The sequence below is a fragment of the Lepisosteus oculatus genome, chromosome 12, assembly GCF_040954835.1.
Source record: "Lepisosteus oculatus isolate fLepOcu1 chromosome 12, fLepOcu1.hap2, whole genome shotgun sequence".
Lineage (NCBI taxonomy): Eukaryota > Metazoa > Chordata > Actinopteri > Semionotiformes > Lepisosteidae > Lepisosteus > Lepisosteus oculatus.
In genome coordinates this window covers 39,090,067-39,114,952 of record NC_090707.1, presented here as the reverse complement: position 1 = coordinate 39,114,952, position 24,886 = coordinate 39,090,067, and the positions used below count along the sequence as shown (strand labels likewise).

Here is a 24,886-nt window from a genome sequence, read left to right as displayed (position 1 = left end):
TGCGCGCGTGTGCGGCGGTTACGGGTTGTCATGACAGCCTGGCCGCCCGCTCGTGCTCCTGCTCTCGCTCTGCCTTCACGTCGCCAACCCGCCTTGGGCTCGAGACTCCACAGAGCGCGCTCACTCCCGGGGGCTCAAGGAAGTCCTCCGCTGGCCCCGCGTGACGTCAGGCCGCCGACACGCCATCCGCGCGCGACGGGAGCTGCCGCCGCCGCTGCGGGCGCGCCCATGGCGTGGGGGAGGGGCGAGTGGGCGGGGCCTCGCCAGCGCCCCCTGTCGCACGGCGGAGACACGACACCGCAAAGCTCTGCCCGTTTCCCTCGTCCAGAACATGAATCGCAGAACCCCGAAGCTCTTGGCTCTGTCCCCAGGTGATATCAGGAGATGATCTTCTCTGTGAGATAGGGACACGTGTAGCAGATTGTCCTAGGGTTCTCGGTTCTTGGTGACACACCTGGGGACGTTGGGCGGAGCGGTGGCTCTGTGGCTCAGGATCTGCGCCTGTGGCTGGAAGGTTGCCGGTTCAAATCCCGCGGCCGGCAGAGGAATCCTACTCCATTGGGCCCCTGAGCGAGGCCCTTCACCCCAACTGCTCCAGGGGCGCCGTACAATGGCTGACCCTGCGCTCTGACCCCCAGCTTCTCTCCCTGTCTGTGTGTCTGTGTCTCCATGGAGAAAAGCTGGGGTATGCGAAAAGACGAATTCCCAATGCAAGAAATTGTATAGGGCTAATAAAGAAACATTATTATTATTATTAACATTGCTATGATATAATATCGCAGTCTTATACGATTAAAAAGCCTTCAGTGCAGAGCCGTGCCGTAGGGCACTGTGGTGTGAGACGCCAGGCCCACGTCACCCTGCGGCTCCCAGCTGGCAGCCCACTGGAGCCCAGCCGTGGGGGTCTGGCCAGCACCTGGGTGGGACACCCGCTGGGACGAGTCCCCCCGCCTTTACCAGCCACGCCCTCCTGAGAGCTGCTGTGTGGGGAGCGGCCTGGAGCCCCAGGCAGGCGGGGGGTCCCCAGGGCCTGCGCTGCGCTGGGAGTGGGGGTGAGGAAGAGCGCTGGAGGACTCGTCGCGCGGGAGCAGGCCGTCGCAGCCTCTGCGCGCCCCGCTGTGGGGGTCCGCGCGCTGGGAGGTGAGGGGCGGCTCCTGTCTCACTACTGAGACTTGTCCTCCCACCTCAGGGGGGCGGAGAGAGTCCGGTCGGGGGGGGGGTCTCTTTTGGCGCGCAGGGACACGAGAGTGTCTTTACACAGAGAGCTGTGGGTGATGGGAACGAGAGAGGGAGGGGAGAGGGAGGAGAGAGAGAGAGGGGAGAGGGGGGAGAGAGGGGAGAGGAGAGAGAGAGGGGAGAGGGGAGAGAGGAGAGAGAGGGGAGAGAGGAGAGAGAGAGAAGAGAGAGGAGGGAGAGGAGAGAGAGAAGAGAGAGGAGGGAGAGGAGAGAGAGGGGAGAGAGGAGAGAGAGAGGAGGGAGAGAGGAGAGAGGGGAGGGAGAGGAGAGAGAGAGGAGGGAGAGAGGAGAGAGAAGAGGGAGAGGAGGGAGAGAGGAGGGAGGAGGGAGGGAGAGGAGAGAGAGAGGAGGGAGAGAGAGAGAGAAGAGAGAGGAGGGAGAGAGGAGAGAGAGAGGAGGGAGAGAGGAGAGAGAGAGGAGGGAGAGAGAGAGGAGAGAGAGAGGAGGGAGAGGAGAGAGGGGGGAGAGAGAGGGGAGAGAGAGAGAGAAGAGAGGAGGGAGAGGAGAGAGAGAGAAGAGAGAGGAGGGAGAGGAGAGAGAGAAGAGAGAGGAGGGAGAGGAGAGAGAGAGAGAAGAGAGGGGAGGGAGAGGAGAGAGAGAGGGGAGAAAGGGGGGAAAGAGAGAGGAGAGAGAGAGGAGGGAGAGAGGGGAGGGAGTGGACTTGCCATTTTAAAAGTCTGGACCCCCGCTGGGCTGCGAGTCCTTTAGCGCTCTCTGCTGGGGGGCGGTACATCAGTACCCCTGCTGTGTTAGAAGCGCTGGGAGATCTCTGGGGAATAAAAGGCGCTATATAACCGCAAAAGTTGTTTTAACCGCAGGACCGGGTTAATACTTTCTGAATCATAGTAGGATTATTTAGAATGATTGTGTGTTTCGTATCGATGTATATTTCTATACATATATGTTATTAAATTCAGTATTTTACTATTTTTCATATTTCAACAGACATGTTGAAGCTCTATCCCGTCCCACACTCTCAGATCCGTCTCAATCTCCGCAGACCGCACGCTTAGCGCTCCTGGGAAATGTAGTTTTCTCGAGCACGCAGCACGGGAAAGCTCCCTTCACCTCCCCCCGTACCCGAGAGAAAGACTACACCTCCCAGAATGCACCGCTGGCGCCTGAAGCCCAAAAAAAAACAGTATTGAGGTTCTGCGGCTCGAGACAGGAGGTGATGGCAGCAGCGCTATCTCGAGCTCTGAAATTACCGGGTGAGACAAAATTATATTATTTTAAATGACATCAGCAGTAACTATAAATAGGAAAAAAAATGTTGTTTGCGTTTTGGTTTTATAAATTCCCGTCGTTGCATGAAAAGCCGCATTCTAGAGTTAATCCGTTTTTTCAGTGTTTGTCTCATTTGACTGTGCAGCGCTGTCACGGTTCATGAAGCACAGAGAAATAAATGCACGCAGCACGGCGGAGCCGGAGTGGGGCTGTTTAAACACGCAGCCCCTCCATCGGGCTGTCTGATGCAGTTACCAACGTGTGGCGACACAGAGCCCACACACGTAAAGCTAACATTCCCATCACAGTCGAATGAGCAACGGGATGCGTGTCTTCGATTCGCGAAATTGTCGTTCTCTTGATAAATATTCCTTCGTGAAATAACGGTGGTGCGTGACGGAGCGAGTTCAGCCGACTGAGATCCCCGTGTTTCTGAAAGAGCGACGCAATCGCCCTCATAGATCATGTACAGTGACCTGTAATAAGGGCAGTCTGCGGGACTGGAGGGGTCTGACCGGTGTGCGGGACTGGAGGGGTCTGACAGTGTGCGGGACTGGAGGGGTCTGACAGTGTGCGGGACTGGAGGGGTCTGACCGGTGTGCGGGACTGGAGGGGTCTGACCGGTGTGCGGGACTGGAGGGGTCTGACAGTGTGCGGGACTGGAGGGGTCTGACCGGTGTGCGGGACTGGAGGGGTCTGACAGTGTGCGGGACTGGAGGGGATTGTACAGTCTGCGGGACTGGAGGGGTCTGACCGGAGCTGTTGCAGTAGTGACAGTAGCCGGAGCTGCGCTCGTCCTGCGTGCCGCTGATATGTTATCTCGTGTCACAGACACCTGATGGAGACCCTCGTTCACAGATACATGCACTGCAGACGCACCAGTTGTACCAAAGAGAATTTCTGCAAATGCGCGCCTCATATACTTGTGTATCATTTTTTTGTTGGTTGTATCTGTGGAGTGTGGATATTATACACACAGTGTGTTTGTGGAGTGTGGATACTGTAAACAGTGTGTCTGTGGAGTGTGGATACTATAAACAGTATGTCTGTGGAGTATGAGATAGTGTATTCTTCCCCAAATTTACAACTCTAAACCCAGAGTTCCCACACCTGCCAGAATCACAATGGGTCTGGCAGGACCTCAGTTGAATTGGCAGCCCAGTATGTGTCCTATTGGGACACATACTCGGTCAACAAAACTCTTTTCGAGTCACGATCTATGAGCACAGGTGCCCCTCAGGGCTGTGTGAGCTCACCAGTTCTGCTCACACTTTATACAAATGATTGTACAAGCAGTAGTCAAAGCAGCTTCATTTTCAAATGCCCGAGGAACAGTGAACCTGTCTCTCAATAATAAAAATACAGTGTGTGATCTCCTGTCCCAGCCCGAGGAACAGTGAACCTGTCTCTCAATAATAATAATACAGTGTGTGATCTCCTGTCCCAGCCTGAGGAACAGTGAACCTGTCTCTCAATAATAATAATAATACAGTGTGTGATCTCCTGTCCCAGCCTGAGGAACAGTGAGCCTGTCTCTCAATAATAATAATACAGTGTGTGATCTCCTGTCACAGCCTGAGGAACAGACAGTGAGCCTGTCTCTCAATAATAATAATACAGTGTGTGATCTCCTGTCCCAGCCTGAGGAACAGACAGTGAGCCTGTCTCTCAATAATAATAATACAGTGTGTGATCTGTCCCAGCCTGAGGAACAGTGAGCCTTCCTGTCCTGTGATACTTCCTGTCGAACCCAAACACTCTTAGTCTTCACAAGAAATATAAGCGCTGCTGATCTTTGGAGCAAACACTCTCATCATGAGTAGTCCAGCACAGGTGACTGTCTCTGTGTACACCTGGGTACTTATATGAGTCGACCTGAGTGATAAATTCATTGTGGATTACTGCTTGTGAGTGATCACCAATTGCTCTGGGATCAGAAAACTGTTTTAACATTCAGAATGAGGCTGTTGTTGTCACACCATTGCACAAACCTTTGGATTTCTGACATCTACACAGCTGTGCATTAAGCCAAGAACAGCTGTATTGTCTGAGAATTTGAAAATGAAGCTGCTTTGACTACTGCTTGTACAATCATTTGTATAAAGTGTGAACAGAACTGCTGAGCTCACACAGCCCTGAGGGACACCTGTGCTCATAGATCGGGACTCGAAAAGAGTTTTGTTGACTCAGAATGTGTCCCAGGAGGACACATACTGGGCTGCCAGTTCAACTGAGTTCCCTTCTCCCTCTCCCAGTAGGATTGGGACCCGTTGTGATTCTAGCAGGTCCATGGGAACTCTGAGATTAGATTTCTGAATTTCGGGAAGAATGTTTCTCTTATCCCAGAGTATATGTCCCAGTGCAGTAGGAAGTGCAACTCTGTCTCTATTTCTCCCCGCTGGCAGTGGGAGCACAGCCTGTCCTCTCTGGGCAGACAGGTCTGCCTGTGTCCAGTGTCTCTGGCCAGGCTGTGGTCACTGAGCCTGTCCTCTCTGGGCAGCCAGGTCTGCCTGTGTCCAGTGTCTCTGGCCAGGCTGTGGTCACTGAGCCTGTACTTCCTCAGGGTCTGTTTCTGTTTGCTGTTATTTAGTTTTGTTAGATATTCAGCTAGTGTGTATTGTCTGTTTAGGGTTCTGTAGCATTCCAGTTTATGTTGTGTTTGTGTGTGTGTGTCCCAGTGTGTGAGATATTGCTGTTTGATCTGTGCTGTGATGTGCTTGAGTCTGGGTTGTGGTGCTCTAGCAGTGCTGTCCTGAGGCTGGTTGTGTGTTGTGTGTGTTGTGCTGTGATGTGGTTGAGTCTGAGTTGTGGTGCTCTAGCAGTGCTGTCCTGAGGCTGGTTGTGTGTTGTGTGTGTTGTGCTGTGATGTGGTTGAGTCTAAGTTGTGGTGCTCTAGCAGTGCTGTCCTGAGGCTGGTTAGCGTCGGTGTGGCTCAGGTCGGTGAGCCTCAGGACCAGCTGGCTCAGGGGGCTCTGTTTTGGGCTCAGCTCTTGGCTCAGCAGGGCTTTGTGGTGGTAGGAATTTTGGTAGCTGTTTTTTAGGTGTAGCCAATACTTTAATACTCTCTTCTGTATGTTTATCAATAGTGGGTACTGGCCTAATTCGGCCCTGCACCCGTTGTTAGGAGTTTTTCTCTGCACATGGAGGATGTTTCTACAGATCTCCATGTGCAGAGTTTCTGTGGGGTGTTTGTCCCATTGGGTGTAATCCTGGTCTGTGAGGGGACCCCACACTTCACTGCCGTATAGGGCAATGGGTTGGATTACACTTTCAAATATTTGGAGCCAGATTCTTGTTGGTGGGTTGATGTTGAAGAGCCTCCTTCTTATTGCGTAGAAAGCCCTGAGTGCCTTCTCCCTCAGTGCCTTCACTGCCAGGTCAAAACTCCCGGAAGAGCTGATGGTGAGACCGATGTATATGTGTAGCTGGACGTGTGCTCCAGTGTGTGTAGCTGGACGTGTGTGTAGCTGGACGTGTGCTCCAGTGTGTGTAGCTGGACGTGTGCTCCAGTGTGTGTAGCTGGACGTGTGTGTAGCTGGACGTGTGCTCCAGTGTGTGTAGCTGGACGTGTGCTCCAGTGTGTGTAGCTGGACGTGTGTGTAGCTGGACGTGTGCTCCAGTGTGTGTAGCTGGACGTGTGTGTAGCTGGACGTGTGCTCCAGTGTGTGTAGCTGGACGTGTGCTCCAGTGTGTGTAGCTGGACGTGTGTGTAGCTGGACGTGTGCTCCAGTGTGTGTAGCTGGACGTGTGCTCCAGTGTGTGTAGCTGGACGTGTGTGTAGCTGGACGTGTGCTCCAGTGTGTGTAGCTGGACGTGTGTGTAGCTGGACGTGTGCTCCAGTGTGTGTAGCTGGACGTGTGCTCCAGTGTGTGTAGCTGGACGTGTGTGTAGCTGGACGTGTGCTCCAGTGTGTGTAGCTGGACGTGTGCTCCAGTGTGTGTAGCTGGACGTGTGTGTAGCTGGACGTGTGCTCCAGTGTGTGTAGCTGGACGTGTGCTCCAGTGTGTGTAGCTGGACGTGTGTGTAGCTGGACGTGTGCTCCAGTGTGTGTAGCTGGACGTGTGCTCCAGTGTATGTAGCTGGACGTGTGCTCCAGTGTGTGTAGCTGGACGTGTGCTCCAGTGTGTGTAGCTGGACGTGTGCTCCAGTGTGTGTAGCTGGACGTGTGTTCAGCCGGACGTGTGCTCCAGTGTGTTCAGCCGGACGTGTGCTCCAGTGTGTGTAGCTGGACGTCTGTGTAGCTGGACGTGTGCTCCAGTGTGTGTAGCTGGACGTGTGCTCCAGTGTGTGTAGCTGGATGTGTGTGTAGCTGGACGTGTGTTCAGCCGGACCTGTGCTCCAGTGTGTTCAGCCGGACCTGTGCTCCAGTGTGTTCAGCCGGACCTGTGCTCCAGTGTGGTGTTGAGTGTCTCCTCTCTCCTCTCTCCTCTCTCCAGGGAAGAAGGGTTCAGACCTGGGGGAGTATGATCCTCTCACTCAGGCCGACAGTGACGAGAGCGAGGAAGATGATCTGGTCCTCAACTACCCCCGAAACGGGCTGAACCGGGTCAGCGCCGAGGCGGCTGCGGGGCGGGAGGGGGAGGAGGAGGAGGAGGAAGAGTGGCTGCACAAGGGCGCCGGGTTGCGGGCCAAGCAGACGCAGGACCCGGCGGCGCTGCGGCAGTTCCGGGCCCAGAGGGAGTCTGAGGCCAGCGGGCCCAGCTCCGGCTCTGACCCGGAAGGGAAGAGGAGGGCGGCCGGGAGGAGCGCTGCTCGGACCGCGGTGTTCCTGGTGCCGCTGGGCTGCGCTGTCCTGGTCGTGCTGCTCTGCGCCTTTCTCATTCCCTGCCAGCAGGAGGCGCTAGGAGTCCAGCACTGGGAGAGAGAGCTGGAGCTCACCGCAGGTTAGAGAGGGGCTGACCCCCTGACCCCCCGACACTCTGACCCCCTGAATCACTGACCCCCTGACCCCCTGAATCTCTTACCCCCCGACACTCTGACCCCCTGAATCCCTGAAACCCCGACACTCTGACCCCCTGAATCCCTGACCCCCCGACACTCTGACCCCCCGACACTCTGACCCCACGACACTCTGACCCCCTGAATCCCTGACCCCCCAACACTCTGACCCCCTGAATCCCTGAAACCCCGACACTCTGACCTCCTGAATCCCTGACCCCCCGACACTCTGACCCCCCGACACTCTGACCCCCTGAATCCCTGACCCCCTGACCCCCTGACACTCTGACCCCCTGACACTCTGACCCCCTGAATCCCTGACCCCCTGACCCCCTGAATCCCTGACCCCCCGACACTCTGACCCCCTGAATCCCTGACCCCCCGAGACTCTGACCCCCTGAATCCCTGACCCACCGACACTCTGACCCCCTGAATCCCTGACCCCCCGACACTCTGACCCCCTGAATCCCTGACCCCCCGACACTCTGACCCCCTGAATCCCTGACCCCCTGAATCCCTGACCCCTCGACACTCTGACTCCCTGAATCCCTGACCCCCCGACACTCTGACCCCCTGCACTCTGACCCCCCGACACTCTGACCCCCTGCACTCTGACCCCCCGACACTCTGACTGTGTCACTAGAGCACAGAAATGAGTTAGCAGGGCAGCTGCTTGGTCAGGGGATATAACTGTGCTCACCTCTGCAGATTCCAACCTCCCTCCTCTGGCATTATGGGATGTGGACAATGACACCATCACTGACATCATTGTGGGAGTGACCCAGCTGGGCAATCACAGCGCTGAACCCCAGGGCAAAAGCAAAGGTAATTTTACCAGTACTGTCAGGACACTGCAGGACTGTGAGCTCACTGGTGTGGAGTGGCCAGCATGAAACAGTACACTTCTCTCAGTACTGGAGTGTCCAGTCAGTGTGTCTGTATGAACCCCTCTCTCTCTCAGTGCAGTGTTCATGTACTGGAGTGTCCGGTCAGTGTCTGTATTAACCCCTCTCTCTCAGTGCAGTGTTAATGTACTGGAGTGTCCAGTCAGTGTGTCTGTATGAACCCCTCTCTCTCAGTGCAGTGTTCATGTACTGGAGTGTCCAGTCAGTGTGTCTGTATGAACCCCTCTCTCTCAGTGCAGTGTTCATGTACTGGAGTGTCCAGTCAGTGTGTCTGTATTAACCCCTCTGTCTCTCAGTATTCAGTGTGCTGGCAGTATCTGGATTGGATGGAGGTTCACTGTGGTCCACAGCATTTCCAGAGGCCCTGGTGTCGGTCCAGTGTGGACTGGGCTGGGCAGCTCCAGGCGGACAGGTCAGACGGTCAATGTGTCTGCTAATGGGATCCACACACCTCACAGCCGTCAGCAGCAACACAGGTGAGAGCTGTGATACCAGGAAACACACAAACATCTCGACGGACTGCTGGGGTCAGCAGAGCAGTGAGTCATGCAGTGGGCTCTTGGAGTTTGATACAGTCAGGCTGTCAGTATGCCGTGCAGTCAGCGGTCAGTGTGTCGGTCAGTGTGTTAGGGAGTGGTCAGTGGTCACTGGGTTACACTGGTGTTGCTGTTCTGGCTGCAGGGTCAATGCTGTGGTCAGTGTCTCCCGGGAAGATCGTCTCTCCGGCTGTGTCCCTCGCTGACCTCACTGGGGACTCGGTTCCTGACCTCCTGATCGCCACCCTGCCTGCTGACCAGGTGACCCCTCAGCTTGGACATCGCCTCGCTGCCCGCTGCTCAGACTGGCACACACGTGCCCTGTGGATAAGAAAAGACATCCTGTCATTCATCTCTCTAGGAGCGAAATGTTCATTTATAAATTGGTTTATTAAAAATGAGAAAAAAACTATTTTCTCATTAAATTCCTTGTGACTCTTCTCCACAGTCACGTAACTAATACACCTGGCACACCTTCCTGTAACACAGTGTTCATGTACTGGAATGTCCAGTCAGTGTGTCTGTATGAACCCCTCTCTCTCTCAGTGCAGTGTTCATGTACTGGAGTGTCCAGTCAGTGTGTCTGTATGAACCCCTCTCTCTCTCAGTGCAGTGTTCATGTACTGGAGTGTCCAGTCAGTGTGTCTGTATGAACCCCTCTCTCTCTCAGTGCAGTGTTAAGGTACTGGAGTGTCCAGTCAGTGTGTCTGTATGAACCCCTCTCTCTCTCAGTGCAGTGTTCATGTACTGGAGTGTCCAGTCAGTGTGTCTGTATTAACCCCTCTCTCTCACAGGTGTCTGACCTCTCCCTCCTCCTGCTGTCTGGTGCCTCTGGTACTCTGATTGGTCATCCTGTGACCTTTAACCTGACTACTGCAGAAGGGCAGCTGATTGGCCCAGAGCTGCACGTGACCAGGCTGGGCGCCCAGTACATCTTGTTTGGCCTGGGTGAGTGACGTCAGCTTTCTCGCTCTGGTCTTGACCTCTGACCCTGATCCCACCCCAACTTTGACTCTCATCCTGACCACGGTGCTTTATGCAAGTGTAACCTTTTAAAGTACAGCCAACATTATATACATTTTCCTCAGGCACTGTGGAGGCGGCCTCTTTGAAAGACATTTATATGCAGGCGAATGGAAGGCACTCTCTGCCCTCATTTCTGCGCCTTAAGGACCCCAGCTGGGAGAAACTGAGAACAGCCAATTCCTCAACCCTCATCCACATCTCCCGGTACGTAACCCACTGTACTGCCTGTTAATCTGTTACTCTAACCCACTGTACTGCCTGCTAATCTGTTACTCTGTTACAAGACAGCAGTGTCTTATACTGTAGCTCATGCGCTCTGTGCTGTAACTCGTGCTCTGTGCTGTAACTCATGCTCTGTGCTGTACTGTGCTCTGTGCTGTAACTCGCGTGCTGTGTGCTGTACTGTGCTGTGTGCTGTAACTCGCGTGCTCTGTGCTGTACTGCGCTGTGTGCTGTACTGCGCTGTGTGCTGTAACTCATGCTCTGTGTGCTGTAACTCGTGCTCTGTGCTGTACTGCGCTGTGTGCTGTAACTCGTGCTGTGTGCTGTAACTCATGCTGTGTGCTGTACTGCACTGTGTGCTGTAACTCGTGCTCTGTGCTGTACTGCGCTGTGTGCTGTAACTCATGCTGTGTGCTGTACTGCACTGTGTGCTGTAACTCGTGCTCTGTGCTGTAACTCGTGCTCTGTGCTGTACTGAGCTGTGTGTTGTAACTCGTGCTCTGTGCTGTACTGCGCTGTGTGCTGTACTGCGCTGTGTGCTGTAACTCATGCTGTGTGCTGTACTGCGCTGTGTGCTGTAACTCGTGCTCTGTGCTGTACTGAGCTGTGTGTTGTAACTCGTGCTCTGTGCTGTAACTCGTGCTCTGTGCTGTACTGAGCTGTGTGTTGTAACTCGTGCTCTGTGCTGTACTGCGCTGTGTGCTGTACTGCGCTGTGTGCTGTAACTCATGCTGTGTGCTGTACTGCACTGTGTGCTGTAACTCGTGCTCTGTGCTGTACTGAGCTGTGTGTTGTAACTCGTGCTCTGTGCTGTAACTCGTGCTCTGTGCTGTACTGAGCTGTGTGTTGTAACTCGTGCTCTGTGCTGTACTGCGCTGTGTGCTGTAACTCGCGTGCTCTGTGCTGTACTGTGCTCTGTGTTGTAACTCGTGCTCTGTGCTGTACTGCGCTGTGTGCTGTAACTCGTGCTCTGTGCTGTAACTCGCGCTCTGTGCTGTAACTCGCGCTCTGTGCTATAACTCGTGCTCTGTGCTGTACTGCACTGCTGTCTCACACACACAGTCTTCCCCTGTAGGGCCACGGTGCATGTGAAGTTCTTGCTCCCCCTGGTGGTGGGAACGGTAAACTGCAGTGACTGGGTGCTGGCGGGTAACCGGGGCGTGTCGGTGCTGGGCGGGGCTGACGCGCGCTCCGTCTGGACCCTTGCCACGCTGCCGCTGCAGAGGTGAGCGCGGGGGGGCGCCGCGGGTCTCAGCGCGTGAGTGAGGGTGGGTCTCTGTGGGTGCCACCTGCGTGACCCCGCCCCCCTCTTCCTCTCCCAGCCAGCCTGTGCCCGGCCTCTTCAGCAACGACTCGACGCCAGACCTGCTCCTGCAGTCCCTCGCTCACGGCGTCCAGAAGGTGGGTGGAGATGGGTCCCGGGTGTTGTGTCTCCTGCGTGTGTCCGCCCTGGCCATCTCACCTCCACACACCTAGGGAGGGGCGAGCTTGACCAGGTGCAGGTGATTGACAGGGTGTGTGGGCGGAGCCTGTGGGAGGGGCTAGTGTGTTTCTCAGTCCCGCCCATGTGCAGGTGATTGACGGAGTGTGTGGGCGGAGCCTGTGGGAGGGGCTAGTGTGTTTCTCAGTCCTGCCCAGTGGCAGTTTGTGGGAGGGGCTAGTGTGACTGTTTCTCGGCCCTGCCCATGTGCAGGTAATTGACGGCACGTCTGGGCGGAGCCTGTGGGAGGGGCTAGTGTGTCTCAGTCCCACCCAGTGGCAGTTGTGGGAGGGGCTAGTGTGTTTCTCAGTCCCGCCCATGTGCAGGTGGTTGATGGAGTGTGTGGGCGGAGCATGTGGGAGGGGCTAGTGTTTCTCAGTCCCGCCCAGGTGCAGGTGTGGGAGGGGCTAGTGTGTTTCTCAGTCCCGCCCTGGTGCAGGTGTGGGAGGGGCTAGCGTGAGTGTGTTTCTCCAACAGGTGCAGGTGATTGACGGCGCGTCTGGGCGGAGCCTGTGGGAGGCGGAGTTCAGCTCCCACTTCCCCAGCGTGCGGGGCTCGGCGGTCCTGACCTCCACCGGCCGCTCGGCCTTCCTCTTCTGGGCGGGCGACCCGCGGCCCTCCAGCAACGTCACCAAGGCAACCGTGAGTACGGCGCGGGTTGTGCCGTTGGTTTCCGGCTCAGCTCTGGGAGTGGTCACACGGCCCCGCTGTCCTCAGTGTGGGGGGCTCGGCTCTGTTGATACCCCAACCCCCCCCAGTCTTGCCTACCTGCCCCTTAATTTGCTCCCATGAGCTCTACTGGAGCTGTGGGTAGAAGCTGAGCTGCATCTCGAACCCTGAACCGGGCCTGTGGCTGACACCGGGCGAGATCGCTGGGCCCGACCCCACCGGACCGGACCACGGCACCCCCCCAGGAAGAGCAGCTTGCCTGGAGCGACTCTCTCCGAATCCACTGACGGGTCACTGCTGGGCTGAGGGGGGGCTGTGGGCGGGTGTGCTGGCTGATTGACGGATTGATTGGTTATTGATTGGTTATCGATCCCTGGCTGCTGCAGGCGTCGCCGGGGCCCCAGGGCTCTGCAGTCTTCCAGAGGCTGTACCTGCTGCACCCTGCCTATCCCACAGTCCTCCTGCAGATTGCCGAGACCACAGACACCTTGTGGACAGCCGCCGGTCAGTCTTCCTGACTCTCTGTGTTTCTCTCTCTCTCTGTCTCTCAGTGCCCCTGAGCCTGAATGCCTGTCTCTCAGCCTGCCTGATGTGTATCTGAGCCTGTCTGTCTGCCTGTCTGTCTGCCTGTCTGTCTGTCTGGTCTGTCTCTGGGCCTGTCTGGTCTGTAAGTAAACCTGTTTGTCTGTCTCTGGGCCTGTCTGGTCTGTAAGTAAACCTGTCTGTCTGTCTCTGGGCCTGCCTGTCTGTCTGTCTGTCTGGTCTGTCTCTGGGCCTGTCTGGTCTGTCTGTCTGGTCTGTCTCTGGGCCTGTCTGGTCTGTAAGTAAACCTGTCTGTCTGTCTCTGGGCCTGCCTGTCTGTCTGTCTGGTCTGTCTCTGGGCCTGTCTGGTCTGTAAGTAAACCTGTCTGTCTGTCTCTGGGCCTGCTGTGTCTGTAAGTAAACCTGTCTGTCTGTCTCTGGGCCTGTCTGGTCTGTAAGTAAACCTGTCTGTCTGTCTCTGGGCCTGCTCTGTCTGTAAGTAAACCTGTCTGTCTGCCTCTGCCCTGCAGTCGTGCACCTGGAGCAGCAGAAGGACGTGTTTTACCTGACTGTGGCCCGCCGGCCCGCTGGGGGCGAGAGGCCTGGGGCTCAGGTGCTGCGCAGCCTGGGCCTGCGGGGGGCGGTGTCCCGGGGCCGGCCGGTGTGGCTGGGGGAGGGCTCCCCGCGGCCCGGGGCCTTCGCCGTCTCCAAGTTCTTCCGGCAGACGACCTTCCTGCAGCACCAGGTACGCGTCTCAGCCGTCCCGGAGGGGCAGAGCAAAGGGGCTTCACTCTCCGAGACGAACAGGACGGGGAGCCGACCTGTGAACCCCAGGCCAGTCCGTACAGGAGCTCACCCGGCCCGGCTGGAGTGACCAGAGAGAGGGGGGGAAGGAAGTGGGGGACGGACAGGAAGTGAGGACCTCGAGCTGCACTCTCAATGCATTTCCTTTCCCTCTAGTGAACGGAGGCGGCCGATTGGCCCATCAGCATGCGGAGAAGGAGGATCTGATTGGCCGGAAGTGGAGGGGCATGAATGTGTTCCCAGGGAAACCGGACTGGGACGGGGGCGGGGCGACCTCCAGGATGCAGTAACCATGGCAACAGGAGGATGTGCAGAGATGCTGGCGCTCCTGTGTTGTGTAGATGAAGTTGGCCGTCTGTGTGCTGTGTGTGAGCGAACCATACAGTCCCCGTCCGCTTCTTCAGAGCCCGGCAGAGACTGCAGGATGGATCGCAGCACTTGTTCAAATTTCCCTTGGAGTCAAGGACCTCTGGAACCAGCTGTAACCGAGCTGAGCTGGCACCAGGTCCGGTATCGCTTCCGGCAGCAGGGGTCTAGTGCATGTAGAGAGCTGTACAGTTCTCTGCCCTCTGCTCTGCGCTCTAGAGCTCCTGTAGAGAGCTGTACAGTCCTCTGCTGTGCTCTAGAGCTCCTGTAGAGAGCTGCACAGTCCTCTGCTCTGTGCTCTAGAGCTCCTGTAGAGAGCTGCACAGTCCTCTGCTCTGTGCTCTAGAGCTCCTGTAGAGAGCTGCACAGTCCTCTGCTCTGTGCTCTAGAGCTCCTGTAGAGAGCTGCACAGTCCTCTGCTCTAGAGCTCCTGTAGAGAGCTGTATAGTCCTCTGCTCTGCGCTCTAGAGCTCCTGTAGAGAGCTGTACAGTCCTCTGCTCTAGAGCTCCTGTAGAGAGCTGCACAGTCCTCTGCTCTGCGCTCTAGAGCTCCTGTAGAGAGCTGTACAGTCCTCTGCTCTGCGCTCTAGAGCTCCTGTAGAGAGCTGTACAGTCCTCTGCTCTGCGCTCTAGTTACTATAGAGAGCTGCACAGTCCTGCTCTGTGCTCTACTGTCATTAAGATCATTAATTTTATTTTTGTTGTTCTGTTAACTTCAGTCTCACGTGTACAGTGATATTGCTGTACAGTATTTATTGATTAATGTGTTCTGGGTATATACCACTTCTGTGTATAGAGGAACATGGGGGGTAGTTTCTGTTTGTTCAGTCTCATGTAGCTGTGTTCAGGACTGAGGAAGAGTATGGTTGAAGTCCTGGACAGGAGCCTGTTATTCTGCTGTTTGTATATAGGACTGAGGGTGATGGCTTTGACTGTGCCGTGCAGGAGGAAATTAAATTCTGTTCTCAAATCGTTACTGTTGTGGTGGAGCTGGGTTTTTACAGTGTCTTGGCATCTGCTCTGTACCAAGGTGCTGAAGTTTTACCTGAGTAGTGCAGACACCCTGCGTGGCCACTAGGTGTCCCAGTTTGACGCAGAGAGGAGGGTGGGTGGTGCTCTTCTCTTGCCAAATAGCTTCAACTACAAGTGGGGCCCACTTCACCCCCACTGGGGAGCCAGAGAGAGTGGGGGGCAGGAGTGACCTCACATCACAGCCTCCCCCCAGCAACACTCACACCTCACAGAGCCACAGCCTGCTCTCCGAGCCCATGAGTGAAAAATCTTTTAATAGATTTAGAAAAGAAAATCACCATTGCCAGTTTTTCACAGAGATCAGGAGCAGGAAGGGTGTGGCTCTGCCGGGGTGGGCGGGGAGGGGGCGTGGCGGCTCACTGGGACACGCCCCCTGCCCGCTGCCCCGCGCGCGCACACCTCCCCCCTCCTGCTGATTGGGGAAAGACGGCGAGATCACCATCACGCTTCTTGCCAGCAGTAGTACCGATTGTAAACGAGCCTTCCTGACGGTCCAGCGTCTGTCCGGGGCTGGGGGGCACTGTCCAAATGTGGGGGGGCACATTCAGTACGTCAGCAATTCGGGGGGACGATGGCGCTGCGTCAGTAATTCGGGGGGGACACTGGCGCTGCGTCAGTAATTCGGGGGTTGGCATCAGTAATTCGGGGGGACGATGGCGCTGCGTCAGTAATTCGGGGGTGTATCAGGAGCCCTGGCTGAGTCTGTGGGGAACAGCAGAGCAGCACACAGAGCCACAGGTCCCGTCCCGTCTGGGGGAGCGGGGCTCTGGACCCCAGGAGCCGCGGACAGACGGGGCCCGGCCTTTACAGCAGACTGGGGGGACGGGGGCGTCTGGCACCCCCGCTGTATCCTGGGTGGAAACCGGGGCCGAGCCCTGCCCCCACGCCCTCCTGCGCCGCCCGGCCCCCGCGCTGCATGGGGTAGACGTACCACATGACCACGCCCGTGGGGTTGATGGACACGGTGAAGACCTGGGAGTCGGAGAGCTGCCTGACCGCGGCTCCGGAGAACAAGTCATACACCTGGGAGAGGGACACAGGGACAGAGGGGCCGTGAGGGCCGGCTCGACAGAGGGACAGAGGGGCCCGTTAGTGTGGACTGGACAGAGGGGCCGTGAGGGCCGGCTCGACAGAGGGACAGAGGGGCCCGTTAGAGTGTACTGGACAGAGGGGCCGTGAGGGCCGGCTCGACAGAGGGACAGAGGGGCCCGTTAGAGTGTACTGGACAGAGGGACAGAGGGGCCGTGAGGGCCGGCTCGACAGAGGGACAGAGGGGCCCGTTAGAGTGTACTGGACAGAGGGGCCCGTTAGTGTGGACTGGACAGAGGGGCCGTGAGGGCCGGCTCGACAGAGGGACAGGGGGGCCGTGAATGTGTACTGGACAGAGGGACAGAGGGGCCCGTTAGAGTGTACTGGACAGAGGGACAGAGGGGCCGTGAGGGCTGGCTCGACAGAGGGACAGAGGGGCCCGTTAGAGTGTACTGGACAGAGGGACAGAGGGGCCGTGAGGGCCGGCTCGACAGAGGGACAGAAGGGCCCGTTAGTGTGTACTGGACAGAGGGGCCGTGAGTGCCGACCGACAGAGGGACAGAAGGAGGGGCCCGTGAGTACTGACTCGACAGAGGGACAGAAGGAGGGGCCCGGCCAGTCCCTGGGCACCGACTGGACAGAGGGAGGGGCAATGTGGGTTAATAAGCATTAAGTGAAGAAAGTATGAGCACAGCTTTACTGCCACAGTGTTGCACACAGAGAAACTCGGCACACTAGTGAGCTCCTCTCAGCTCGTCCGACACGGAGAGGATGAGGCAGAAAAGTCACCGAGACCAGAAAGAAGAGGCAGCGAGACCCACCAGGTAGTGGCCACCAGCGTAGCCGAGCTCGTTCAGGGAGCTCTGGTATCTGTACGGCATGTCTGTGCGGCGACTGAAGAAGACCAGGGCACTGGCTGACTCTGCCAGCGGACGCATGAAGACTTCAATACCAGTCTTCTCCTAGAGAGACAGAGGGGTTCATACAGACACACTGACTGACACTCCAGTACATGAACACTGCACTGAGAGAGAGAGGGGTTCATACAGACACACTGACTGGACACTCCAGTACATGAACACTGCACTGAGAGAGAGAGGGGTTCATACAGACACACTGACTGGACACTCCAGTACATGAACACTGCACTGAGAGAGAGAGGGGTTCACACAGACACACTGACTGGACACTCCAGTACATGAACACTGCACTGAGAGAGAGAGGGGTTCATACAGACACTGACTGGACACTCCAGTACATGAACACTGCACTGAGAGACAGAGGGGTTCATACAGACACACTGACTGGACACTCCAGTACATTAACACTGCACTGAGAGAGAGGGGGGTTAATACAGACACACTGACTGGACACTCCAGTACATGAACACTGCACTGAGAGAGAGAGGGGTTCATACAGACACACTGACTGGACACTCCAGTACATGAACACTGCACTGAGAGAGAGAGGGGTTCATACACACACACTGACTGGACACTCCAGTACATGAACACTGCACTGAGAGAGAGGGGGGTTCATACAGACACACTGACTGGACACTCCAGTACATTAACACTGCACTGAGAGAGAGAGGGGGGTGGTTCATACAGACACACTCTCTTACCTTGACAATCCTCCTGCCCTGGATGCCCAGGGGGTCCTGGTTGACCGCGATCACGTTCTTGTTCTGCAGCAGCGCCTGGGCCTCCCCGCTCAGGGTTCGCAGGTCATTCGACATGAACAGGGGGGCGGCCATGATGGCCCACAGCGCCATCTGGGAGCGGGACTGATCGGTACTGAGGCCGAAGTCTCCTACAATCAGCTGAGACAGAGAGGTTCGCTCGTCAAGGCACGTCTCCCCGCACGCCCCCGCCCCCGGGCGCCGCCGGCGCGCAGACTGACCATGTCCGGGTCGTTCCAGCGTCCCGGGCCGGCCGCAGGCTGCAGGACGTCCTGATTGTTGAAGAACCAGTCGACGATGCTCAGCACGCTGGCCCAGGAGTCCTGGATATCACCGTAGTTCCTCCACAGGTTACAGATCTCTCCCAGCAGCGTGTAATTAACCTGCAGTGTTAATTAATCAATTAGTCTACACTCCAGTCATGGCACCTTCTCTCTCACGGTCTTATCACCGAGACACACCCCACCCACACTGGAGAAGGAGGCCAAAAGCACGAGAACTGCCTCCGTCGAGCAAGCTCAGGAAGTTGATAGATGCAAAAAGCAATAACGGACATCTACGGGAGCCAATCGGAAGAGGTACCTTGGGAGGAAGCCCGCCCTGGTAGGCGGGCCAACTGCAGGAATAGCCAATGGGGCGGCCGGTGGCAAGGAGAGCCTTAGACATCAGTGGGTAGCCTTTCAGAGGGAGGAGGAGAGACAACACACGCAGAGCCATGAATACTGCTGTATACGCAGTCACGTATCACCCTAGGATCTATTAACTTTTAAATCACCCTCATTGTATAAAAGGCATCCCTATGTCCTGCACCAGAGTTAGCCTCAGTTGTTAAGGGTGTCTGTAGGGTCTATATTAATCTCTGTATTGAGGTTTGTATTATCTTTGCGTGTTAGGGGTCTCTCTAGGGTCTGTATTAATCTCTGTGTGTGGGGTGTGTCTCTAGGGCCTGTATTAATCTCCATGTATTAGGGGTGTCTCTAGGGTCAGTATTAGGGTCTGCATTAATCTCCATGTATTAGGGGAGTCTCCAGGGTCAGTATAAATCTCCCTGTGTAAGGGGTGTCTCTAGGGTCAGTATTAATCTCCATGTGTAAGGGGTGTCTCTAGGGTCAGTATTAGGGTCTATATTAATCTCTGTGTGTGAGGAGTGTCTCTAGGGTCAGTATTAGGGTCTGTATTAATCTCCATGTATTAGGGGAGTCTCTAGGGTCAGTATTAGGGTCTGTATTAATCTCCGTGTGTAAGGGGTGTCTCTAGGGTCAGTATTAATCTCCATGTGTAAGGGGTATCTCCAGGGTCAGTATTAGGGTCTGTATTAATCTCTGTGTGTGAGGAGTGTCTCTAGGGTCAGTATTAATCTCTGTGTGTGGGGTGTGTCTCTAGGGTCAGTATTAATCTCCATGTATTAGGGGAGTCTCTAGGGTCAGTATTAGGGTCTGTATTAATCTCCATGTATTAGGGGTGTCTCTAGTGTCTGTATTAGGGTCTGTATTAATCTCCGTGTGTAAAGGGTGTCTCCAGGGTCAGTATTAGTGCGAGTTGTGATTTTCCCACGCTGACCGCCTCACCCAGCTCCTGCACAGAGGCGTTGGAGTAGCAGCCGTCCAGCTTCAGCATGTCCACCCCCCACTCGGCGAAGGTCTGGGCGTCCAGCTCGATCTTGTCCAGCGTGGTGCCAGGGTAGCCGCCGCAGGTGTAGGTGCCCAGGTCGCCGTAGATGCCGAGACGCAGGCCGCGGTCGTGCATGTAGCGGGCGAGCTTGGCGATGCCCCCGGGGAAGCGCTTGGGGTCGGGCTGCAGGCGCCCCTGGGCGTCGCGCTGCTTGGAGGCCCAGCAGTCGTCGATGTTGACGTAGACGTAGCCCAGCTCCCGCCAGCCATCCTCCGCCAACCGGTCTGCCATGTCCATGAAGAGTCTCTCACTGAGAGAGAGAGAGAGAGAGAGAGAGAGAGAGAGAGAGAGAGAGAGAGAGAGAGAGAGAGAGAGAGAGAGAGAGAGAGGGTTAATACACACACTCCTCCTGCACACTACTGTACACTGACACTGCACAGAGAGAGAGAGGGGTTAATACACACTCCTCCTGCACACTACTGTACACTGACACTGCACTGAGAGAGAGAGGGGTTAATACACACTCCTCCTGCACACTACTGTACACTGACACTGCACTGAGAGAGAGAGGGGTTAATACACACTCCTCCTGCACACTACTGTACACTGACACTGCACTGAGAGAGAGAGGGGTTAATACACACACTCCTCCTGCACACTACTGTACACTGACACTGCACTGAGAGAGAGAGGGGTTAATACACACACTCCTCCTGCACACTACTGTACACTGACACTGCACTGAGAGAGAGAGGGGTTAATACACACACTCCTCCTGCACACTACTGTACACTGACACTGCACTGAGAGAGAGAGGGGTTAATACACACACTCCTCCTGCACACTACTGTACACTGACACTGCACTGAGAGAGAGGGGTTAATACACACACTCCTCCTGCACACTACTGTACACTGACACTGCACTGAGAGAGAGAGGGGTTAATACACACACTCCTCCTGCACACTACTGTACACTGACACTGCACTGAGAGAGAGGGGTTAATACACACACTCCTCCTGCACACTACTGTACACTGACACTGCACTGAGAGAGAGAGGGGTTAATACACACACTCCTCCTGCACACTCCTGTACACTGACACTGCACTGAGAGAGAGAGGGGTTAATACACACACTCCTCCTGCACACTACTGTACACTGACACTGCACTGAGAGAGAGAGAGGGGTTAATACACACACTCCTCCTGCACACTACTGTACACTGACACTGCACTGAGAGAGAGAGGGGTTAATACACACACTCCTCCTGCACACTACTGTACACTGACACTGCACTGAGAGAGAGAGGGGTGAATACAGACAGTGGACGGTACCTGATACAGTTTTTGGGGTCATTCTCGCAGTCGATGTCGCAGCGGAACCGCTCCCACGCCAGCCATCCCATCGGCGGGGTCCTCATCAGCCCGTTGTCCAGGGCCGAGGCGGCCGCGGCGAGCGCCAGCACCCAGACCGCCACCCGCCGGGGGCTCACGCCTGAAACTGCAGGGAAAGCCCGGAGTCAGAACCGAGCCGCAGGCCGGTCGCCGGGCTCAGACGTACCTGCTCCTGCAGTGCCGGACTCTCCACGGCTGGGAGAGTAGCTACCGACTGGCAGGCGCTATAGGAATAACAGCCCGGCCAGCAGCCCTAACAGACCTGCTAGTAGAATCAATTGCCCCGCTAGCAGCCCTAACAGACCTGCTAGTAGAATCAATTGCCCCGCTAGCAGCACTAACAGCCCGACTTGTAGAATTAATAGCCCCGCTAGCAGCACTAACAGCCCGACTAGTAGAATTAATAGCCCCGGTAGCAGCAGCAGGGACGATCTCGCCCGACTTACCCATTGAGTCCTGAGTCCTGAGTCCGGAAGCGCGCCTGCAGACGGGTCTTTCCCAACAGAACCGGGCTTCGGAGCGGAGTGGCCCAACCTAGCGAGCAGTTCCGGGTGCCGTGTCCGGCCTGCTCGCTGTCATATGACCGTGCCCGCAGCCACGTGAGCCCACGCGTGTCAGCTGACTCTCGGGGGGGGGCGGGACCTGTCTAACTCGTCCAGAATCAAACACTGGAACCCGACCTTGACTTTTGGGGAGGTTCAATTCAAGGGTCTTTACTAGCTTGACCGATGGGTACAATCAGTGTTGCCAAAGCAAATAAAAAATACAATTAACATGACAGACAAAACAAAAATAAAAGTAAAATAACATCTACAGGCATTTACACCAGAGACAGGTCGTAAGACATTGACATCTACTGTGAAGTTGTGAGGAGTTACTGACGGGGATCACGGGACCCGCTCGCCCGTCACGTGTTCGCCAGACGCTGCTGCGGGTGAACTCGACACGCAGAGCAAGAAAAACACCATTAAATCACCGCCCCGGGAACGACGAGCTGGAGTCGTTTTGAAAAGAGACCCGATCGGCTGAGTGTGGTCGCTCTTTTCACACTTTGTTTTTACTGCAACAACAGAGATGTATACGATACAAACAAGGGTACATATCGCACCGCCGGCGCACATGATACAGTTCAGCATTTTACACAAACACACACAGACAAAGATGACATGAGTTTACGATAAGGTACGCTTTCACCTTGCAAGGTAAGGTTCTTACATTTACAAATAGTCTGGAGACAGTTCAGCGTTATTACTGTTTTCTGAAATGTCATTGTAAAAACTCTGGAGGTGTTGAATCCAGATGAGGATGATGATGATAGTTTGGAAATGCTCCGAGGGTCCAGGAACTGCGAGGACGGATCGGGGGGAGTGTTGCTCTGTCGCCCCCTGGTGGACAGAGCTGGACAGTACCGCTTCACTCCGCCAACACTGAGCCCCCAGAATTACCTGCACCCCCCAATTAGATAACTCTGCACCAGCAGCCCCACTGCCCACAGATCAGGGGTTAATTAATTAACACCCCCCACTCTCACTGATCGTAGTCTGACACCAGAGTTGACTCCCCGACATCTTACGGTCATATTTACAAAGCCTTCAGGCCTGGCTGCGAGGTCTATGTTGCAAGACTCTCATTAACCCATGGGTGCAGCCCTGGGAGAATGTTTACTTTTTCCTGTATGGGCTGCGTTACCAGGGAGTTACGCTCCGCCTTTCTAGGTTACAACGTCACAGTGGAAACGGCCTCCATTGTGGCTCCAGACCCGGCGCTCCTGCGCAGTAATTTAGCGGCGGGGTGGAGCCAAGATGGCCGCCCCAAGGGACGCAGTTTCTCCCCCCGCTCGGCCGTTAAGGGCCGGGTCTCGTTAAGGCGCGGGCTGAGCGCCGGGGGGTGACGTCACGCCCACTGACAGGCAAGATGGCGTCGGCAGCGGCTCGCTTCGTCCTGGGCTCCGCTCGGGTTGGCGTCCCGAAGACTACGGGGGTTTTCAGGCAGAAAACAGGCAGCGCGACCCCCGTGGCTCTCGCCCGTACCGCCGTGACCACGTCCTCGGGAGCTATTTTACCCAAGCCGGTGAAGGTACGTCCACAGAGAGACGGAACGGGCTGCAATATTTTGACACCAGCGCCGGGGAGGGGTTGGGCAAAGGGCGGGCCGAGAGAGGCGGGTATCCAGTCAGCGATGGGTCTCACCTGAATGACACTGTCTCCAGCCAATAGGCGGTGTGATCTGGACTGATTGACAGGGGGGCTGTTGAGGGAGGCGGGTCGTATAGGCTTGAGTGATCCTTGTCACTGCCAATAGGAGTATAGAATGGATTGATTGACAGGGTTTTGAACCAATCTGAAAGCGGGGGAAGGACTGATGCAAGCGGCAAGGTATCCGGAAATTGATTTCTGGAGACGCAGAATTTATCAAGTGTATTCCCCTTTAAAACTACAGAATTTAAAACCATTAGAAGTCTCACCCTGACAAACATTATCTTTAACACTAAGGACTTGGTGATAGGCGGAAATGTGTTTAGTTACTTGAAAGTAGCTTTCAAGTAGTTTGATGTTTGGCTTGAAACCCAAAACGCCTGGAGTTGCTTCCAGAAAAAGATCCTGCAGCCGGTTTTAAACCCTGGAGTGGATCAGACTGCTGCGCACTGGGAGTCTGACTGACAGCACTGTAAACCCTGGAGTGGATCAGACTGCTGCACACTGGGAGTCTGACTGACAGCACTGTCACACCTGGAGAGGATCAGACTGCTGTGCACTGGGAGTCTGACTGACAGCACTGTAAACCCTGGAGTGGATCAGACTGCTGCGCACTGGGAGTCTGACTGACAGCACTGTCACACCTGGAGAGGATCAGACTGCTGTGCACTGGGAGTCTGACTGACAGCACTGTAAACCCTGGAGTGGATCAGACTGCTGAGCACTGGGAGTCTGACTGACAGCACTGTAAACCCTGGAGTGGATCAGACTGCTGAGCACTGGGAGTCTGACTGACAGCACTGTAAACCCTGGAGTGGATCAGCCTGCAGGCTCTGTCTGTGAGACCACTGTTTTGGCGATGAGTTTCCCCCTCTGACAGACGTGATGCAGACAGTAAGGGTGCAGTAATTATACTCCCCTCTCTCCTTTCACACTGCCTGTCCCTGTCAGTGCCCCCAGTGGTATCTGCTGTGTTAACACAGGCGCCTCTCTCTCTCAGATCTCCTTCGGCCTGGTGCGGATCTCTGTGATTGTCGTTCCCTTCCTGTATGTGGGAACCCTGATCAGCAAGAACTTCGCCGCCCTGCTGGAGGAGCACGACATCTTCGTCCCTGAGGATGACGATGATGATGACTGAGCCTGCAGGAGAGGTAATGAACAGCTGCCTAATGGTGTTACACCCCAAACCTGTACTGGAAGACACACCTGCACAGCTACAGATACTCTCTCTCACTGTTACTGACACACCTGCACAGCTACAGATACTCTCTCTCACTGTTACTGACACACCTGCACAGATGCAGATACTCTCTCTCACCGATAAGCAGGCACTTACACTGCTAATAACTCTCTCACAGTTACTAACATTCTTATACTGTAACTAACACACTCCCACACTGTAATTAACACTCTGCAGTTAATACACTCGTGGTTTAATTCCACCAATTCCAGTGTATTCAGACATGAAAGCAGATGAGGGCGAGTGTGGAAACTGTGACAGGAGTGTGATAACAGTGTCCCTCTCCGTCTCTCTGTAGGCTGTGCTGGCGGTACCCAGAGAGAGAGACAGGACAGACACTACAGACAGAGACCCCCCGAAGACAGCATGATCTGAAAGAAGACCGGAGCAGAAACGGGGGTCAACAACAACCCCTCATCACACCTCTCTCTCTGTCCCCCCGCACTGTCCACTTCCTGTCCCTCCTCCTGCTGTGCGATTCCAGAGTGTGTGTGGGCAGCGCCAGACTCTAATCAATACCTCACTCCAGTCTGCATGTACATAGCAACGAGATTATTCAATAATAAAATATTGTCTAAGTCTTCACTGTGTTACATGGACTTTTCTTTTAAGGAAAGTGGAATATTAGGAATGTTTTTTTCTATTTATTTCCTATTTTTAATCAAGTAGAGTTTCTGTTATTTGATAGTAGACTGTTTGATGATGAAGGGTGTCAGTGTGGGGCTCTGGGTGACTCTATCCTCTCTCCAGCTCCTGTGTCCAGTCTCTGTC

The 24,886-nt window shown here is 55.4% G+C and overlaps 3 protein-coding genes across 3 annotated transcripts; 2 read left to right on the top strand and 1 right to left on the bottom strand.

The window, feature by feature from the left end:
• The first annotated feature begins 30 nt into the window (after positions 1 to 30).
• fam234b (family with sequence similarity 234 member B) lies at positions 31 to 14,907 on the top strand. The gene is made up of 14 exons (XM_069197059.1): positions 31 to 371; positions 2,182 to 2,447; positions 6,900 to 7,346; positions 8,110 to 8,226; positions 8,603 to 8,782; positions 8,988 to 9,103; positions 9,637 to 9,790; positions 9,931 to 10,072; positions 11,166 to 11,315; positions 11,413 to 11,491; positions 12,048 to 12,212; positions 12,626 to 12,743; positions 13,292 to 13,506; positions 13,722 to 14,907. The coding sequence occupies exons 1-14, from the start codon at positions 31 to 33 to the stop codon at positions 13,722 to 13,724; spliced, it is 2,493 nt and encodes an 830-aa protein (XP_069053160.1). The 3' UTR covers positions 13,725 to 14,907.
• Positions 14,908 to 15,197: 290 nt separating this feature from the next.
• On the bottom strand, positions 15,198 to 21,835 carry naga (N-acetylgalactosaminidase, alpha). Its single transcript, XM_069197065.1, has 8 exons — positions 21,127 to 21,835; positions 20,621 to 20,786; positions 19,242 to 19,594; positions 18,256 to 18,350; positions 17,895 to 18,056; positions 17,617 to 17,814; positions 16,814 to 16,954; positions 15,198 to 15,986 (listed from the first exon to the last, which is right to left on the bottom strand). The coding sequence occupies exons 1-8, from the start codon at positions 21,128 to 21,130 to the stop codon at positions 15,768 to 15,770; spliced, it is 1,338 nt and encodes a 445-aa protein (XP_069053166.1). The 5' UTR covers positions 21,131 to 21,835; the 3' UTR covers positions 15,198 to 15,767.
• A 733-nt stretch (positions 21,836 to 22,568) lies between these two features.
• smdt1b (single-pass membrane protein with aspartate-rich tail 1b) lies at positions 22,569 to 24,698 on the top strand. Its single transcript, XM_006636924.3, has 3 exons — positions 22,569 to 22,756; positions 23,876 to 24,026; positions 24,414 to 24,698. The coding sequence occupies exons 1-2, from the start codon at positions 22,595 to 22,597 to the stop codon at positions 24,011 to 24,013; spliced, it is 300 nt and encodes a 99-aa protein (XP_006636987.2). The 5' UTR covers positions 22,569 to 22,594; the 3' UTR covers positions 24,014 to 24,026; positions 24,414 to 24,698.
• The last annotated feature ends 188 nt before the right edge of the window (positions 24,699 to 24,886 follow it).